This window comes from Anopheles funestus, chromosome 3RL (assembly GCF_943734845.2).
Source record: "Anopheles funestus chromosome 3RL, idAnoFuneDA-416_04, whole genome shotgun sequence".
Lineage (NCBI taxonomy): Eukaryota > Metazoa > Arthropoda > Insecta > Diptera > Culicidae > Anopheles > Anopheles funestus.
The window spans coordinates 52,108,525-52,128,316 of NC_064599.1; the positions used below are offsets into that span (position 1 = coordinate 52,108,525).

At 39.4% G+C, this 19,792-nt stretch overlaps 2 protein-coding genes across 6 annotated transcripts in view; one reads left to right on the forward strand and one right to left on the reverse strand.

Moving 5' to 3' along the window:
* The window catches only part of LOC125767227 (uncharacterized), a 133,898-nt gene that overhangs the window by 108,154 nt on the left and 5,952 nt on the right, over window positions 1-19,792 (forward strand). The gene's annotated exons all lie outside the window — the stretch shown is intronic.
* The window catches only part of LOC125767197 (uncharacterized), a 285,303-nt gene that overhangs the window by 16,702 nt on the left and 248,809 nt on the right, over window positions 1-19,792 (reverse strand). The window contains exon 3 of one of the 2 annotated variants that reach the window (XM_049433536.1): window positions 14,670-14,963. The exons of the other annotated variant lie outside the window; for it this stretch is intronic. Within the exon in view, the coding sequence (XP_049289493.1) occupies window positions 14,944-14,963 (20 nt within the window). The 3' untranslated portion in view covers window positions 14,670-14,943. Of the gene's footprint in view, window positions 1-14,669; window positions 14,964-19,792 lie in introns of those variants that run through there. 2 annotated transcript variants of the gene reach the window in all.

Genomic DNA, 19,792 nt, shown 5'->3' on the forward strand with positions numbered 1-19,792 from the left:
GATGTAAGGGATATCAATCGAAAAAAATATTTAAAACATGGTAAAAATAATTTTAAAATTTTTCTTTTTGTACGAAATGGAGAAAAACATGTTTTTCTAGGCATTTTAAAAATTTCATTCTGTACGACTTTCCTATAAAACGATATTAAGAAATAAAAGTGCAAAACTTACCCAGGTAGGCGGTCATTGACAATAGGGTTAAACAACACAAACTTCTTAAAAGGATTGTCAATTAATCAGTAACTAATGGTTTCCGGTTCGAAGGATCAATTTTTATGTTAGCGAAAAAAGTAGGCGAGAAATTACTTTGGCGATCGTTGGGTTTCGTTTCTATTACAATACTAATTTATTCTTAACTTCTATCTTAATTCTATTCCTAACCCGATACGCACTCGGGATCGCTCGTGAGCGGCGTTTATCCTTACTGCTTGACTCCTTCAATTTGATGCTCAATCCTCATTGTTTAACAGAGTTATAACACCAATATAAAACCCCGTTCTCAAATAAAACCTGGAATTAGCTTTCCTTTATCATTACATGTATATGACATAAATGCGTATGGTTGCGGTGAGCCGCTACAGATCCTTTCTCGTATCAGCGAATTGTTACTAGAACACTGCTAGCAGACCATTTTCTTTGGTAAGTTAATCCTTGGTAAATTCTCATTTATGGTATCTGATTGTGAATATGAGTATGCTGGTTTTGGAAACTTGGGTGAAAACTTGGGTAAAACAATCTCGTGTTGTATGGTTGGCTGGGATCCCCTCACCTCCTTCTTTCTTTATTAATTTCTTTTTTTTTCTTCTTGGACCACATCCTGCTGTCACTGCAGCAACCGCTTGTTGGCGAAAAATTCACTGCTTTATACTGTCTTGTGCATTTCAAATTCACGAGTGGTGTTAACAGTATCAAAACCATTGATTGCAAACTCGCCCTGATGTATCCGTATCTGTTTACGAGTTTGTGGTAATTGCAGCTACCATGTTAGCTTTACGCACCACTTTATACGTCACGATCTCTTTATCAGTATCAGTTTTCGTAGAATACGTTTCTTAATCTTTGACTGCTTTTATCAGATATCTACTTTTACACCAAAACGACCAACATAAACAAACATAAACAAGCAAACGACCAACCACTTCGACCGAATCTTTCAAACGAACTTGTTACGCCTGACGGTGATTGCTTTTTCCTTATAATTTACAGCAGACATGTCAAACATACGGCCCGCAACTGCTGTGAATCCGGCCCGCGAAGAAATAACGAGAACATCGATTATTATCTGGTTTGGGTGAGGTTCAGCTTAGAAAATGACTCTTGGAAATGAATTAATCAATGAGCTAAAAAAACGTCCTAGCATTAATAACGAATTTTCTAAGAAGTCCACAGACGAGATAAACGTAAAAATAAATTCGTAGCACACCACCCGTAACAGTATTGGTACTCTTATCATATTTTCGGAATCAAGCTATGTCCATAATAGCAATACATTTGAAATAAGATAAGTGGCAAGACGATACGTGAGAACCCTAGCGGGCTATACAACAATTGGTAACGGTGATTTTTAAAATGAATTTAGACTTGAGTTAACTCCTCAGTTGTGAGCATCAAGTGCAAAACGGTGTTTCGTTTGTGATTCGAAAAGTTGGTTAAACTCGCGAAAAATGTGCCATACGGATTCTGTAAATTGTTTTTATTCGTTACAGGTTACAATACAATAAAGTTATATTCTCAATCAACGAATAACACAGAAAGTGTCCGGAAAATTGTACAAGTGTTGACATTTATTTCGAAGTTGTAAAACTTTTACGGAGCAAGTTTTCGTTTATGATTAGCCTACGGTTGAACAACTAACTGGGTAAGATACACCAAGAATAACGTATGGATAAACATATTAGCATAAAGGACTGATTTCGAATGGAGGCAATAAGATTAATATTAAAAAATTAATGAAACAACCCAATTGACATTGTTCTAAAATAAACGCTATAATTTCATTAAAAAAAATGATGGAAGGCATGCTCGAATCGCTGACCAACGGGTTGCTATGATCACATTTCGTCTTTGACATTCTATCGACGCCGGTGTCACATGTGGTGGGACGTGTGGTAATATTTGTTTAAGTTAAGTCACAATTTAAACCAGTCGAAATCAGTGAAAAGAAACCGAAAAGTGACAAGTCGTTCGAATAAGATACGCTGCTTTAATTTCCGAGTTCTGTTGCGAACAAAACATGCACGCGGAAGCTCCGGGATCGAGCCGCATGGTGCCTGTTTGTGAAACGTTCCAGTGAAAAAACGTGCATAAATCGGACAGGCGAAATCTTCCTCGCGATTTTTGTCACGTAAGGCTGGTGGCAGTGCTCAGTCGCATACGACTTTTTTAAAAATTTTATATGGGTTTTTACAGATAAAATCGGACGACGATTTTGGTCGTACGACCAAATCAATTTTTTTTTTCGGATGGTCGTGTACGATTTCATCCGTCAAGTTGAACTCGCTTGTATAAATTTCGCATTCGCGCAAAAGTTCGCACTGTTCAGACGTGTTTTCTGCCGCTCCAATTGGTATCGCTTGAATTTCTGTTCGTTTATGGTCTACGGTCGCAGTATTCGCGTTCTTTCGTTCAGTGATTTTGACTGCTCGCGCCTGCTGTTGTCGTGTGTCGGCGATTACCCCGTTTTCCTGCATTCTTCAGCAGAGATGTTTGGGCTCTTGGGCTTGGGTTTGCTCGCTCTGATCACCGAGTGACGTCATTCATCTCAGCTGTTCGGTGTTCACTAAAACCTCTGTGCTCATACACAGCATCACACCACTGCAAGCACTGCGTCACACTCTCGCCAACTTAGTGCTCCACGTTACCATCCTCTTCTACACCACACTTGGCCTTCAAGGGGCACCATGGATTGTGGCGCCTGCTCCATTGCTATTACCGCTGATGATATCCCTTGCCGCGGCTACTGTGCCATCTCATACCACCCGAGCTGTATCGATTCACCCAGAGACTGCATAAAGGAACTACGCACGAGCTCTCAACTGTTGTTTTTATGCCCCAAATGCATGGATGTCAGAAACAAGGTCGGATTTGGCGCATACGCCGAAATCGCCCCGCTGCTCAATACAATCAAAGCTGAACTCTCTGTTGAGTTAGCTTCCGCAGTCTCCGCACTAAGAGATGATCTTTACACTACTACGATGACGCGCCACCAGTCCACAACACTTGCACAGCATGCTTCCGTTCATCCTGACCCACAGTCCATCACGGATGGTGCTCGCACGCTCACACCGACAGACTTGAGTACAGTGTTGTCCAACACTGTCGCCTTGCCTCCCGTTCCTCATATCGCTGATGTTGATATGAATGTTATCGCTTCTGTACCGGATACTGTTCCCAGCTCCCCCCTCCTTGAGGCTACCTCGGTAGCTGCTGATAAAATCACCTTTATCAACGTACTGGAACCTAAATCCTGGCTCTTCAATTCTCATGCTGCTCCTGATACAACCGAGGAGGGTATGTGCGAGTTCGTCAAACAGCGATTGGGGTGCCAAAATCGTTGCTGAATCATACCCTGATGCCCTCGAAATGGCCCTGTGGTATGCTATTTAAAAAATTTGTGTTCAATGATAGCAAACGAACTGTGCGTGGGTTGCCTTTTGGCCAGCATGATCGATCCGACAAACGCAGTGCTTTTCCTGGCACTCTCCTACATGACCCTCCAGCTCACGCTGGGTCATCGTTATTACCATCAACTCAACCGGTTACACCCTCGCACTCACCTGAGTTACTCGACTCTCTCACGCCAGCTATTTTGGACACACCACCTCCACTTACACCAACTCACCCGGCACCATGCAACTACCAGCTACGCAGCCTAGACCAGCACTAGCTTCTGATTTGGCCACTTCCAATGCACTACATTCTAATCTGCTACACAACAATATTACATCAGCCATATCACCAGATCTATCTCCATCGTTATCGCATAGTCCTGCTGAACCGTTCGAGCCCAATGGAAGCACTACTCCGTTAAACATGCAGCAGCTCTGCTTCTACTATCAAAATGTGCATAGACTCCGCTCAAAGACAGTTGAACTGCTCTTGTCCTCTTCCGAGGCTAATTATGACGTTGTCCTGCTCACGTAAACCTGGCTTAACGATGAAGTACCTTCCAGTCATTTGTTTGATCACGTAGCTTACCACATCTACCGTTGTAACAGAACTATTCTTAATAGTGAATGCTCTCGTGGTGGTGGTGTGCCGATCGCCTGCTCTACTCATCACGCTTCGCTTGAGATCACATGGATACGTGTCTCCCTAGGCGCTCATCGCTTATATATTGGTGCAGTCCACTTACCACCGTACCTGAGCTCTAACCACTCAACATTGGACGATCTCACGGAATGTATTGGTTATATCATCTCCCTTAAGAGCTCTGATGATCATCTCCTGTTGTTCGGGGACTTTAACCAGCCGTTACTCTCCTGGTCTGTTTCAACTTTATCAAACGATACACTTGATGGCCCTGCTCCCTCCAGTGCAACAAATATCAACTCGAGCTTCCTAGATGTTCTTCGTCTTCATGAACTCTACCAACTTAGTGGTATCGCTAACTTCAGAGAGCACCAATTGGACCTAGTACTGGGCAACTTTAACGCTGCTTTATGCTGTGATGTTTCGTTACCCCCGCTGCCTATGCACCACCTGATATCCATCACCCCCCACTTGAGATGTTATTTGCTCTTCCGGATGGTCCTACTCATGCTCCTGTACCCGTTCGTGCGTCTGCATCAATAGTTCAATACAACTTTCGTTTAACTGACTACGATGAGGTGGGTTCGATCCTTTCCCATGTCGACTGGTCTTTTTTATTTTCATGTACATCAGTCGACGAGGCCGCTTGCTGCGCTCTCTAAAAAAAACCGAAAGCATTATTTTCGCATTTATCAGCGTCTGCGTTTCGTTTCGCCGTCGTTCCTACCTATACAGATTGCAATTGCGTTTTTCTTCCAACCCTCGTTCCTTTTGGCGCTATGTCAAATCCCGCAACTCTTCTAGTAGTCTACCCACTCGAATGCATCTTGACTCACGTCATGCGTCCTCACCTTCTGATATTTGTAAACTATTTTCCGAACATTTTTCTAGTATGTTTGTCAGCTCTTCTCTTGATCCCATACTCCTTGAGCAATGCCTCTCCTACACTCCTGAAATAATAGAATCGATAGAATGTCAAAGAGGAAATGTGACAACCCCTTGGTAGTCATAACCAAAGTGGGTATAATATACAGGTGGGCTTAAAGCTCTTTTCAACAGGCCATTTTTAAATACCCGTTGGACGTTTCGAGGTAAGGTTTCCATTTATACCTTTACACCTCGACAACAATACACAAAACCAGAACTACCAATCTGTATTCCTACCGATTTTTGATAAGCCTACCGATTCACAGACGAACACCCTGAAACACTGACATTTCTTGAGTCCTACCGAAAATCACAGATTTTTCTTAATATTGGTCAAGAAGCCATAAATGCATGTCCTAATTCATTTTCCATTGCAATATCTTTTGTGTGCAAACCACACGTTTTTTTATGCGGTGTACCTGAAGTATAAGAAGGGCTCAAACTAAATGAACAAGAAACTCCAAGGAAACCATCACCCCACGGTCTCACGATTTAACTTAAGAGAGCATGAGCTGGACAGTAGTGTTGTGCATAATGAATCTTCTGAATAGAGTCATTCATATGAATCTTCAGTGAAGAATCATTCAATTCATGAGTCGACTCCCAACAGATCCTAATTCCTAAAAGATTCATGAATCCTCGAAGATTCATGAACGGCCTGGCCGTATCAAGACTTATTTTACCACGTAGCAGGATAGTCAGTCCTTGCTACGGGGAGACGGTCCGGATGGGATTTGATACCCAGTCCTGCAGTGTGTACCGGCGCTGTTTATCACATACACCACCGGGCACAACCTTGGGAAAAATATTCATAAAAAATGCAAACCGACTTCCATCCACAAAATGTTTACAATTGAAGTCAAGATGCGTAAAGAATACGCAAAATCATGAATCTTTGAGGATTCATAAATCGTCGAAGGCTCATGGATCTTCAAGGATTCATGAATCTTCGAAGATTCATCAATCTTCGAAAATTCATGAATCTTTGACATTCAGATTCAGAATCATTCATTCAGTTCAAAGATTCATTCAGATTCATGAATCTGAATCAGATTTACCCAATACTGGGGTCTATGATACCTTCAACTAGTTTTTTTATATGGACTTTGACGTTTCGCGGCTTATTTGCTGCATGTTTTCCATACAAACCGCTCAGCAAAATAAGCCTGCGTATTTCAGATTAGAAAATTTTTCTAATGTTAGTTTCGATCAGCTGCTCGACAAATGTCAAAACAAGGCATTTTTCTAGCAGGTCTGAAACAGGTTAGGCCATATTTGATTCGGCTGAATGTTGATTGAAATTGGATTGAAAACAACAATGAAATTACATGAGTTTAATTATGTTCAGCTTTTTATGAAAAATAATACAAATTTTTACTTGTGCTATGCCTTTATTTCGAACTACATTTCGACGCTGTAATTCCTGTTTCGTCAAAACGCGGTTCTACAAAACTGCAGCCTAATGTAATTCTTTATGTCAAAATGCTAGGTCCTTGAGGAATCCTTGCATGATGATATTACCTGTCAACAATTTCCCGCTCGATTCTGCTCGATGTTTTGACAGATCCGGGCTAAAATTTTTAGCTTTCTAACTTAAGGTATCATAGACCCCACTACTGGACAGGATTGGAATCATACCGATAACTACCGATAAACTTTTTGCTTTCCTACCGATGACGAAGAAAATAATCTGGTCACTCTGCACACAAGGCACGCTTTTTCACACACATGTTCAAATGACCGTACCTCGATCTGCCAAATCTTTTTTTGTGTTTTTTTACAGCGCAGTTGTCAAATCATTAGGGATAAGCTATACCATACCCACTTTGGTCATAGCAACGCGCGATTCGAGCATTTCTCTAGCAGTTAACACCATTTTTCATAAATTATAACGTTTACTTTAAACCAGTTGTTTATTGGGATCGACCTCTACATTCCACAGATTTTTTTCAGAAATTATAACGTTTATTTTAGACCAGTTGTTAATTGGGTGGCAACGAACTCACGCTTGCAAAAGTGATTTTAGTTATTGCAAATGAGATTTGATTGTGCTTTGCTAAATTTTGCGCTCGCAAAAGACACCGTTGCCAGGCGCCTTAAGAAAATATATGTCGCATTTTCTATTTTTCGTTTTTATTTCAACTTCTACTGTAGAAACATTTAATATGTCTTCTTTATGCATACAATAGTTTTATTATGTCCCAAAACTACCTAGTTAACGTGTGCATTAACACCAACTAAATGAATCGGCCCGGTGGTGTATGGGATAAACGACGCCGGTCCACCTCCCTTGCTACGGGGAGACTAACTATCCGGCTAAGCAGTAAAAATAAATCTAATAAGCCAGACATGGCTAACGTGACCTTAGAGGCCGTGAAAAGTGAACAAGATATTGACACTAAAAACATTAAACAAAAAACGATATTTTAACGAACTAACTTGCATTTTGCTTATTAGGAACTATCAACAAAAAATATCTCCGAGCCGTCTTGCGAAAGTTAAAAGGAATTGTCAAAAGTAGTTTGTAAGCATATTCTCCAGTTTCTTAGTCACCTTTTTGATCAACTCATCTGTCCTTTGTTCAGAAAATTAAAACAATATATTCCCCTATTCAAATTTGGCAAATTGAGATTACATCCAATGTTTCTTCTACATTTATCTACATTTTTTTATGAAATTGTAGTAGCAAAATGATGCGGGGTGTATTATAATTGTGTAATAGTCGTAACTGATGTTCTTATCTAATGATCATAGGAACATTTATACATTTAAAAAAAATGTTAAATCTTCATGTAAATTGTTGGGATCCTGTGTCTACTACGCTCGAAGTGCCACTCACAAGTGACATTCGATCGTCACTTGGTGACGTGAGCAACGAGACACAGAATCCCATCCCTAGAGTGTCGCATCTTCTCCTTCGACCGTTGCCGAGGTCGGTATCGTATTTTTAACAAGCTGAAGCTCCTTAATGGGAAAATGAAAAAAAAGAAGTGAAAAAGACGTACTTGCGGAGAAAAACAGAAAGAAACAGAAAAACATCCTGATTTTGCCACGAGCATTCAAATCCGGACAGCTCCCTTCCCCTATAAAAGTTGATGTATTACCCTTTTTTAATATCAGCTATTTAACTACATCAGTAATTTTAAACATTCGGTTATAGGAATTCAACATAATTTTAATAATCCATTCTATTTTAACTAATATCAATCTATCAGTTTGCTCTTGACTTTCGAGTAGATCAGACGTGTTTTGTATCAGCAAGAGTACAAGTCTTTACAAATACAACTAAAAACAAGACGAGCCATGTAGACAACAGGAGTGAGGACCATTAGGGACAAGACCTCTAAGATACAAAAAACAAATCCAAAACTGCTGTAACAGCACCTAAAACACCGGTAGCACCACCAGTGAAAGCGCCAACACCGAAGGCACCACCGACAGCACAGAAGGCTCCGGCCGTAGCACCGAAGGCTTCGACTGCAGCACCGGTGGCTCTGAGCACCGCACCAACACCAACAAACCGTGCATTGAAGAGTGAGTAAGAACTCTTTACGCATGTTTTCAAAGCTCCTCGAGTCCCCTCTCCCATCCCTTCTTGCTCAAAACCAGATCCTGATATTAAAGGTAAGCGCAAAAACGATGACGAAACGGATAGCGATGCGTCTAACGCGTCGATCGGAGGAAAGGTTAAGCGCAAGCCTGGCCGTCCACCGTAAAATCCAAAAACACTTACACAAACAGACATACACGTTGGGGAGTAATTAGTTTAGTTGCAATGGATACATACTCTACCTATGTTTTTGCTTCAATTAATTTGAATGCAATATCTAGTGCAACTAAACTAAATGCTCTTCGCACAGTCTTGCGTACTCGGACGCCGACATCATATTTCTACAAGAAGTCTACGATATCAGCATTTCACTTCCCGGTTACAATGTGATTGCGAATGTGGGTGTTGAGAAACGTGGAACAACGATCGCTTTGCGGGAACGCCTAAAATATTTTTAACGTCGAGCGCAGTTTAGACTTAGGTGTAATTTGCGTTCGGCTTGAGAATTCTACCACACTCTGTAATGTTTATGCTCCTTCTGGTAGCCAGCGTTCGTCAGAGCGAGAGGATTTTTTCAACCCCACGTTAGCGTACTATCTTCGGAATGCATCTCAGCATGTCATTCTTGCGGGGGATTTCAACTGTGTGTTGAATCCAAAGGACGCGACGGGCGAGAGAAACATCAACTTTGCTCTGAGGAACGCAATAAACAGTATAGGGATGTGTGATAGCTGGGAGGCGCTCAGTGGCAACGATGTAGAGTTTTCCTACATCACACGTGGTTCGGGTTCTCGCATCGATCGTTGTTATGTATCATCTACACTAAAGACGCACTTACGAACGACTGACTTACACGTACTGGCCTTTTCGGATCATAAAGCTCTGACAGTTCGAGTCTGCCTACCGACCGATAACTGCTCGAGATCTCGTAGCAACGGTTACTGGCAACTCAGGCCACACATATTGACTGAAGAAAATATAGAGGAGTTCAGAAGAAGGTGGAACGTATGGACAAGACAAAGAAGGAATTTCGGTTCCTGGATGGATTGGTGGATTCACTTCGGCAAACCGAAAATTAAATCGTTCTTTCGCTGGAAGACGAATCAATAATACTCCGCGTTCCGCCTGCGACAGGACATTCTCTGTAGAGTGCTTAAAAACTCTTACGATAACTATAACTTACGATAACTGAAGATTTCACGCGGATAAACGAGACACGAGTTGCTGGTGAAAGTATCACTACGTTTCAGTTAGAGGAACGTAGACGGACACGAACCGTGATTGACAAACTGATGTCTGATGATGGCGGAGTGATTGATTATGAAGAGGAAATCAGACAACACATTCACACATACTACACACAATTATACACTGACGAAGCCTTACCGACGGACGATGCGTTTACTTGTAATCCAATCATTCCAGAGGATTGTAGTACCAACAATGACTCCATGGATGAGATCTCACCCGATGAGGTCCTCGATGCAGTTAAAAAGTCTGCGTCGCGAAAGTCTCCTGGTCCTGATGGGATCCCGAAGGAATTTTATCATCGTGCATACGAGATAATCCATAGGTAACTACATCTCATATTGAATGTGGCTCTTGAAGGCAAGTTTCCGTGGAACTTTGTTGATGGTGTCATAGTTCTTGTGAGGAAGAAAGGAGGCACGGGCACCGTATCTTGTTTTCGACCCATATCCCTCATTAATACTGATTATAAGCTACGGTCGAGAATTGTCAAACTGCGTCTTGATATGATTATCAAGAAGTGGGGGATAATATCGACAGCGCAAAAATGTAGCAACAAACCTTGCAAATATTTTTCAAGCTATACTCTCTGTTAAGGAACGGGTGGTTGATCTCAAGAGTAAGGGAAAGCATGGCAAGCTCGTGTCTTTTGATTTGTCACAGGGCTTTGACAGGGTCAATAGAAGTTTTTTGTGGCGCCCTATGTCTTCTATGGGCTTTAATCCAGGATTAATGCTGTTTTTGCGTACGATCGGTGAACAACCCTCTTCCCGCATCCTTGCAAATGGACATCTTTCCGCTTCCTTTCCTATCCACCGTTCCGTCAGACAGGGCGATCCCTTATCCATGCACCTGTTTGTCCTCTATCTAAATCCTCTCATCGCTTGATTAGAAGCTATTTGCTGCGATCAGGACGACCTGGTCAACGCATATGCCGACGACATCTCGGTGGTGACAACATCCCTTTGCAAACTCGAGCAAGTGAAAGCAGCATTTGAAGCGTTTGGCAGAACCGCTGGCGCTAAACTGAACGTGGAAAAAACAACAGCACTGGACATCGGTCATACAGCGCCAAACACCACGATAACTATCTCATGGCTACGTACTGTGGAACGTCTGCGCCTGCTCGGGATATTGTTCACTAACAATATACGGGAGGCTATGGGCCACAACTGGGAGAAAGTGATCCAACATTTCCATCACCTGATCCGGCTTCATCGTGTTAGAGACCTCAATTTGGTGCAGAAGGTTGTGCTCTTAAACACATTTCTTTTGCCCAAACTATGGTTCGTTGCATCGGTTTGTGGCGCGCGATCAATGGACATAGCCTTGGACTCTAGCACCATTCGATCCTTGCTTTGGGATGGCATTGCAGGACTACGTGTTCCATTACAACAACTTGCGCTGCCAAAACGTCGGGGTGGACTTAACCTTCATATTCCGGCTATCAATACGGACGCACTGCTGGTGAACCGATACGTTGCCGAAAGGGAAAGTCTTACGGTTGGGTCACTACACATATCTTGTGATAGTAACCCTCCCAACATAGCCTCCATTTCGACAACGTATCCTTGCCCAAACCAGACCATCATTACCACCAAAACCCTTCGACAGATTATGGTTGGGAGACTTCCGGATGCAAAAGTAGCCCTGGAGTCACCTTCCGTAAATTGGTGATGGGTTTGGAAGAATATAGGCAACCACCAACTGTCCTCTGTCCAGCGAAGCACTCTGTATTTGCTGGTCAACAACAAAATCGCCCACGGACTGTTAATGCAGAGGATGGATCGAGCTTCTTCGGCATGCTCAATATGCTCCCAGGTAGAGACCCTGCAGCACAAATTCGCCATGTGTCCTAGGGTATCTTATCCGTGGAGCATACTGTTGCAACAAATGGCAGTCATCGTTCCGGACAATTCCCTAAACTTCCTTTCCCTCCTCTTACCTGTCTTAAGTAACATTAGTTCAAGTAAGAGGACTCTCATCCCACGTTTGTTTGCAAATTACGTCATCCACATTGTTGGAAACAACAATGCTGTGATTGATATAACAATCCTTAAATGTTCTTTGTAATCCCTGTACATCATCCCTTCATGTTTTCCATACATTGTTGAAACTAGTATGTAAGTTGTTTTAATGAACACTTTTTATAAAAAAAAAATATTATTCTATCGTAATCAATTAATATTGGAAAAATTGGAACCAGAGTTTTGTTACAAGTTAGTTAACAGCATGCCCAGACGTTTGAAAGCGGTGATAGATGTGAACGGCAATGGTATGTGTTATTAAGAAAAAGGTGTTGCAGAATATTAAAAAGTTAATATTATAAGTTTAAATGAAACTCAAGTAGGTTTACATGTAAATGTTACTGCAGGTTTAACTGGATTCGAATAATAGAACATTACACAAGCTTCATGAAATTCTAACTTATTCCGATAGATTAATATTAGTTAAAATAGAATGAATTAATAAAATTATGTTGAATTCCTATAATCGAATGTTTCAAATTACTGATGTAGTTAAATAGTTGATATTAAAAAAGGGTAATAAATCAACTTTCATAAGGGAAGGGAGCTGTCCGGATTTGAATGTCGTGGCAAAAACAGGATGTTTTTCTGTTTCTTTCTGTTTTACTCCGCAAGTACGTCTTTTTCGTTTCTTTTTTTTTTCATTTTCCCATTAAGCAGAGGTAGAAGGAGCTACCTGACAAGTTTTAGTTAAAAAAGTGTACGAAAAGCAGGTGTCCGGAAATACATAAGTGACTGCTACTGTACAGATTTATACTGTAACATTGTTCTTTTTTTTTACAAAGTATGTGATACGAGAACACAATATTTATAAATTTACAATTACAGATAATGTGCTACGCTTTACAACTAACTTTCTGCATCAAAATATAGCGACCTAACAGCAGACCTGGTTCGATTTGTACTAACACTAATCGCACGTAGGACACGAACCAACAGCTATCACAGTTCCCGGTAAGTTCCCGCAGGAGATCTAAAAAAAATCGCTTTTTTATTTTAATGAAATGCTTCTTTTATTCATAAAGAACGGCTTCAAATGCTTTTTAACAAAGAAATAAATAGAAGACGTATCAGTTCACGGAAAAAAACTGCAAACGCCGGTAAACAAGATAAGAATAGGTAACGGAATGAATTCCGATCAATCAAGATAACATCCAATGTTTCTTCTACTTTTATCTACATTTTTTATGTAATTGTTATTGCAAAATTATGCTTGGTGTATTATAATGATCATAAGAACATTTACAAAGTTTAAAAAATGTTAACACTTCATGTTTATAAATTTGCAATTACAGATAACGTGCTACGCTTTACAACTTTCTGCATCAAAATCCAGGGACCTGCATTGATTTGATTTGTACTCACACTAATCGCACGTAGGCCACGAACCAACAGCTATCACAGTTCGCGGTAAGTTCCCGCAGCAGATCTATTGATCAAGTTGGATTTCACGTAACGCACATAAATTGTTAGTATGTGATCCCCTCACCCTCTATCGTAACAAAATGTAACGCGTGAAGCATCCCTTCTCTATTAATTCATAATTAGGATTTTATCGCATATGACTTAAGTTACTATTACTTTAGAATACCTTAATGCACAAGTATTAAGAAAATATACCTAATCATAAATTACGCAGTTAGGTAAACCTAACCATTCCTTTCCTTTAAAGTTTTAGAAATATGTACTAATATGGTCATTTGATTTTAAAGTCTACCAGTCAATATCACTCTCAGATACAAAAATGCCTACTGCAAGTGTAATAACACCTGTGTACCAAAAGGAGGCTTCTATTCAACACTTTTGTCTGCGTCAATTACTTGGTCGAAAGCGGAAAATGCACGTCATATTGTCATGGCCTGCTTGCCCGAAAATCGTTTTCCAGGAAATTCGATCTATTGCTGCTGTCCTCTATCCCCTGTCCATCTGATCCATCTATCCATCTATCCATTAAATCTCCAATAGGTTTTGCTCCATTTTAACTAACCTACCAGCTTGCTGTGCTACTCTACGTTGCGTCCTGAACGTCCTTAACAGATCTTGCTATGTCGGGACGATCCGGATCGGATTTGATCCCCGGTCCTGCAGTGTGGGCTGGTGTCGTTTGTAACATACACCACCGGACCATTGTCATGTTCAATTTCGATTTTGAGACCGACATCTATCCTTCAAATCCCCAAAAAATATGTTGGGCACCTTTGTTGAGTAAACTTCAGTTGTTATCCAAAATGAAAAATTGAAAAAATATCGAAATGGGATTCTCCCTGAATACTAAAGAAGTGTTATATCATTTTACTCTATAAAACTTTACATTCTAAAAGTACATACACCTTGAACGGACAACATAGACTTTTCTATTTGCAACGCTTTTTGAGGTATTGGAGTGATTAACGAAGTTTAGAAGTAAGTAGTGTTAGTTCAGATGTTAATATTATTCATTTTTCGCAACTGTTAGTTTTACTTTTTAATACATTGTTTGAATATTCATCATTGATTACATAACTTAACGAGGAAAATGCGTTCAAAATGTTTGTTTTATTTTAAAGCTAGCAGCATAGAGTGGTCAAATTATTGCTTGAAATAGTAGGGATATTTCCAACACTACGATATGATACAATAGGGAATGTTGCAAACGCAACAGGGCAGCAAATAATCCGACTAGGAATTCGTGCTTTTTAATATTCTTCACTTTATTACAGTTTTACCGAAATTGCTTGAAATAAGAACAGAAGCAAAAAATTAAAAAATTTAACGTGTTCTTCTGTCGGATGTTTCTTCGCTACAAATTGCTATTTGTCGTTCGCGCCCGCCCATCGCCTCGGTCATCGCCTTCGCCTGTCGGTCATCGACATACCACTCATCTTCCTGAGTGCTTACCGGCAGGCGCATTCGGGTTTGGTAAGTCGGGCTCGTTTCACGCGCACGGCTGTCACCCTCCTGTCAAATCGTCATCGACGTTGCTTTTGTCAACAGGGAAGAAGGAGGTTAACCGTTGTTCAATTTTTGTTTTTTTTGTTGTTATAATTGAATGATCCTTGATTTTATTAGCTTTGTCCGATAATCTCATTAAGCTCAGTAGTGCTTTGCCTAATTGCATTAAGCAACAGATATTTGCTAAAGCATCATGTGAAATATTTTGTGTTAATACGTTTTGATTATTACCTAACACATACATTGGTTTTTTTAGTTATTCACACATAATATAGCAAAACAATAAGGTTGTTGGTTAAGCGAACATCACCAAAGAAACAGATAACTTCGCCATTATTGAATTGTTGATAATGTTTTAACAAAGTGATTTTAACATTTAACAAAGTGATTTGTGGTCCTTAAAGTAAATGGTGATTGTAGTCTTTGTACTGCCGGTCTCTAATTATATAGACCCCTATATATGTAGATAATTATATATAGAGAAATAATCACATAAAAAGATTATATAGACTAATATAAATTAGTAATATCAGGGAACTAAATAAAATTTAACTGATGAATTTCATTTTTCATTTTTAGCCCTACATCCATCTACTCAACAATATAAAAAACCAGGAAGAATCCAATAACAATAATAATGGCTAATGAAGGTGCTGGAGGACGATCAACAATGCACGGAAGCTCCTATCATTTGCGTACGGCAATGGTGATATTGCTGCGTGCCTTCACTCTCCGACGAAGAGGTGTTTTATCGGATTTTAAAATTACCATGGAAGATTCGACTGCCGGTAAATTTGATGACGTCGTATTTCACTACTCATTGCCATCGACACCAAACAATTTTGCTTATGTTTATATTCAGGCCAAACATAAACTGAATTCTCAGAAAAATGTTCAACTGATCAAAGAAGGTAATTTGTTCACGAAATGGAATTCTAACAAACCCTTTTCAATCCCAATGTACTTTATCTCTTATCTTGATGGATATGAACATTCTTTGAATGGTTCTCATACATATATTTTATGCACCAATGCAAGCATTGATGAAAATCTGAAAAAATATCTTTCACCACGGGAACACGATATCGCTCACATATTTTCGTTTTGTGACGAATTAGGGGCAAAATGTTACAGTTTAGAAAGCAAAACAGAATTTAATGCTCTTATTGATGAATTAAGAAATGCAAGTGTAGAAAAACTAGGACAAATGTTAGCGATATACGCCGTAAAGAAAAAGTTAATTAAATGTTCCACTGCTATATTTAATGTTCATGATAATTTAATTGCTAAATGTATAAAACCCCATGATTCAGGAATATTTCAATTTAACCAAGAATTCTGGACTGCGGAAAGTTCAACGCTTCTAGGAAAACTGAGGAACAGTTTTAAACAAGAATATTTCAAATTAACTCCAAATCAAGGTGAACTGAACAACCAAATAGAATGGGAAGAAATCAGAATTATATTAGATCAGGCATTTGCCGAAACTGTTTTAAACGTTACAACCCGTTTATCACCCGATGTTAATTCGTATTATGAAAAAGTTGATGTAGCAATCCAACGATTTAAAGAGAAATTCCTTTTAGTTTGTGGATCTACGAATGAGACAGAACTTCGCGATAAGATTATGGATATGATACCAACCTGGGTTAACAACAAAAAAGGAACATATGACGCCTTGCACAATATGCTGTTTGATGGCATGATTAAGACGGTTCATATAAGTTTGCAGGATCTTAACCAGCATTTTATAGAAACAAAAGCGAATGAAAATTTTGTTAAGGTTAAAACATTTACGAATGATTATCTTAAATCAATGTGCGTTAAATATTCTCGCATTGTTATTGAGCCAAATTGTCTGAATGAAACTGCACTGAACGAGTTTATCAGTTGCACTACACAATATGTCTCTCGATATCGCTGCACAACTAGTATGAAAGTGAATATTTTAATTGTTTCACAAACCTTAGCCTTGCATCAGTATCAGTGTCTATTTGTGAACAGTGCTTCATCTAAATTTAAAGAGAATATCTATGATGTCCTTGATGAATTAACGGAATTCATTACTGCTGTTGGCCTCTCTACTGAATACATTATCACGATACTTGGTCAATTGGGAAGAGAAGTTCTTCGAGCTGTTAAGAATCTCGCAAGGACACGTGAAATTAAAATTATTATAATCGAGGAACCAGCCGAAGAAGACCCATCTGAAGATTGTTCATTCGTTCGTGATCTTACCAATGAAGCAAAAAAGCAGTTATTTGCGCAGCACAACTTGAAACTTTTTGGAACGACTATAGCCCTCAAAAATATTGTGAGAGAAACTGATAGTTTGAGCCTGTTATTTAATGTTTTGGAAAAATATGGCGATACAGACGTGAGAGAGAGTGGTAACTTTAATCTGCAGAACTTTGAAAAAATTAAACCGTGGTATATTCCACGATCGTTTGTACCATACTCAGAGGAAAAGCGGGAAGCTGAACAATTTTTGACTGAAGACGAAATCACAGCATCACTGCTAAAATCTGTCTTACCTTTGAAGGATGAAGCGTGTAACCTTCCAGATGTTTTAAAGTGCGAGGACAATGTGAAAGTGCACATCTTTTTAGACGAAGCAGGATATGGAAAAACCACCTACTTTACGTGGCTAGCATCGGCAATATCGAACGATAATTATTCTATGTTTGTTGTACGTATGAACGCTCTGCAATATTCCTCTGATTTCTTTTATTTACAAGCGTTGGATCCTAAAACCCTCGATGATACAGAAGTAGTTAGGATCCTCTATCGTCTACTGCATCTTACCTTGTTTATGTGCAATATTCACAATCGAGCTGTTACAGACTTCGATAAGGAAAGAGAGAAAGCTGATCGAACCGCAAAACTTTTAACGTTCTCGGATGGAAAAATTAACCTTGACGAAACCAATCCTGATGTGTCAAAAGTACCTTTGCAAGAACTGCTGGAGCTACGATTGTTTCAAAACAAATTTAACGAAAATAAATTTATTTGTTTATTGGACGGATTTGATGAAATTGTCCCGCATTATAAGGATTTCGTAATGAAATATTTTGCAAGGCTGTCCGAATTTGAAGGCATTCGAAATCTGTACATTTCGACTAGGCCGTATAATTTTAGAGAAGAACTGAAACAAACGTTTTCGGTTGGCAAGTTGTGGCGACTGGAGCCGTTTTCCCAAAGAGATCGAATATTGTTTTTGAACAACTATGTAGAGCATGAATTACAAGGTTACAAAAAAAGCAATGAAGACCATAAAATTTCCATTTTAGAAAAAATGTATACTCTTACGACCTACAGTATACAAGAATTAAAAATAATACCACTTTTTCTGCACATGGCTGCAAAACTTTCACTCTCAAAAATTCAAATCCATCTAAGCGCTCAAAACCAAACAACCGCTTTCAAACTTTTGGAGGATACAAAGTTCGATCAATTACAAGTTATAAGAAATTTTGTTGAAGAAAAATTAAGAATATTAAATCACGAGAAAGCTGGTACAGTTCAGTCTGCTGCAAAGTATCCCGTTCAAATAAAGAAGAACGAGGAAGTAAATAAACAAACAAAACGACGTCACAATATTATGGGCATGTTAGTCATATTTAACATAGGAGTGAGAACTAGGTTGTTGTCTGACCAGGAACAACAGGAAGCTATCGAATTCATGCAAGATGTAGCTCGAAGTAATGAGAAAACTGGCATCATTCAAGATGTTTGCGATAATATTCCTCGTTTTACTCATCGAATTTTCGCTGAGTACTTTGCGGTGTGCTGGTTGTACGAAAATAGAAAAACTATAGAAAAAGAAAGCTTTTTCCGATCGCGCTCATATTGGACTACGGAGCTACATCGAGTTCGGGACTTTCATAATCGAATGGTTTTAAGCGACAGTAAAGGATGCGATATTCACATGGCTGTAATTAATCAATCAGAGCAACAGGTTCGTGAATTGTTGTCGGCAAACTTTTCTGCTGCATCTGTAGAAGATGCAGTTGGACGATTACCGCTTCACTTGGCAATGATTTACCCATCCAGAGCAATTGAGAACTTTTTAATAAGTAAAACGACGATACAGTCAATCAATTTGCAAGATAAACTTCTTCATTGGACCGCTTTAGATTATGCATTTGCAATGAGATCTGACACATCAATCAAAAACTTATTGTTTGCTGGGGCGACTGTTAATGGGGACACCTTACTTCAACAAATCGTATCTAACAACCTAAAGGATTTAATGCTTAACGCTCATGATTATGGAACATGGTTAAGCAATCATGAAAGCTACAAAATGGTCGTAAGAAAGCTTCACTTGGATTTAATTAAGAATTTGGCAAATGAACAACAAATTGACATTTTTTCTAGTCACAAAGAGCTTGATTCCTTGACTGTTGTAGAATTCTGCGTAAAGTACAATATGGTCGGTGTATTTAAACAACTTGGGACCCAAATTGAAATTCGTGAAAAAATTTTAACAGAGCAATCACAGCACTTGTTGCAGATGGCAAACGATAGCAATGCTTCTGCAATCGAGACGTACCTAGTAAGCCAATGTAACATGTCTTCGTTACAAACAAATGATAGAGCAAAACTTATCGCTGCTTTGAAATCCAAAATTAATCTTAATCAAATGATCCCATTTAAAATCATTTTCCAACAACTTTGCCACCAACTCAATATTACTGTGATTGAAGATGTAAAAATTGTCGAGGACATTCAGGATCCTAGTGACAACAACATACCATCGCTCGACGAAGATGATTATCCAAAGGTTTGTTGCGTACGAAGTTCTAATAACGTTCGATTATCGTTACCTGAATACAAAAAAAAAGATATCCCGCAT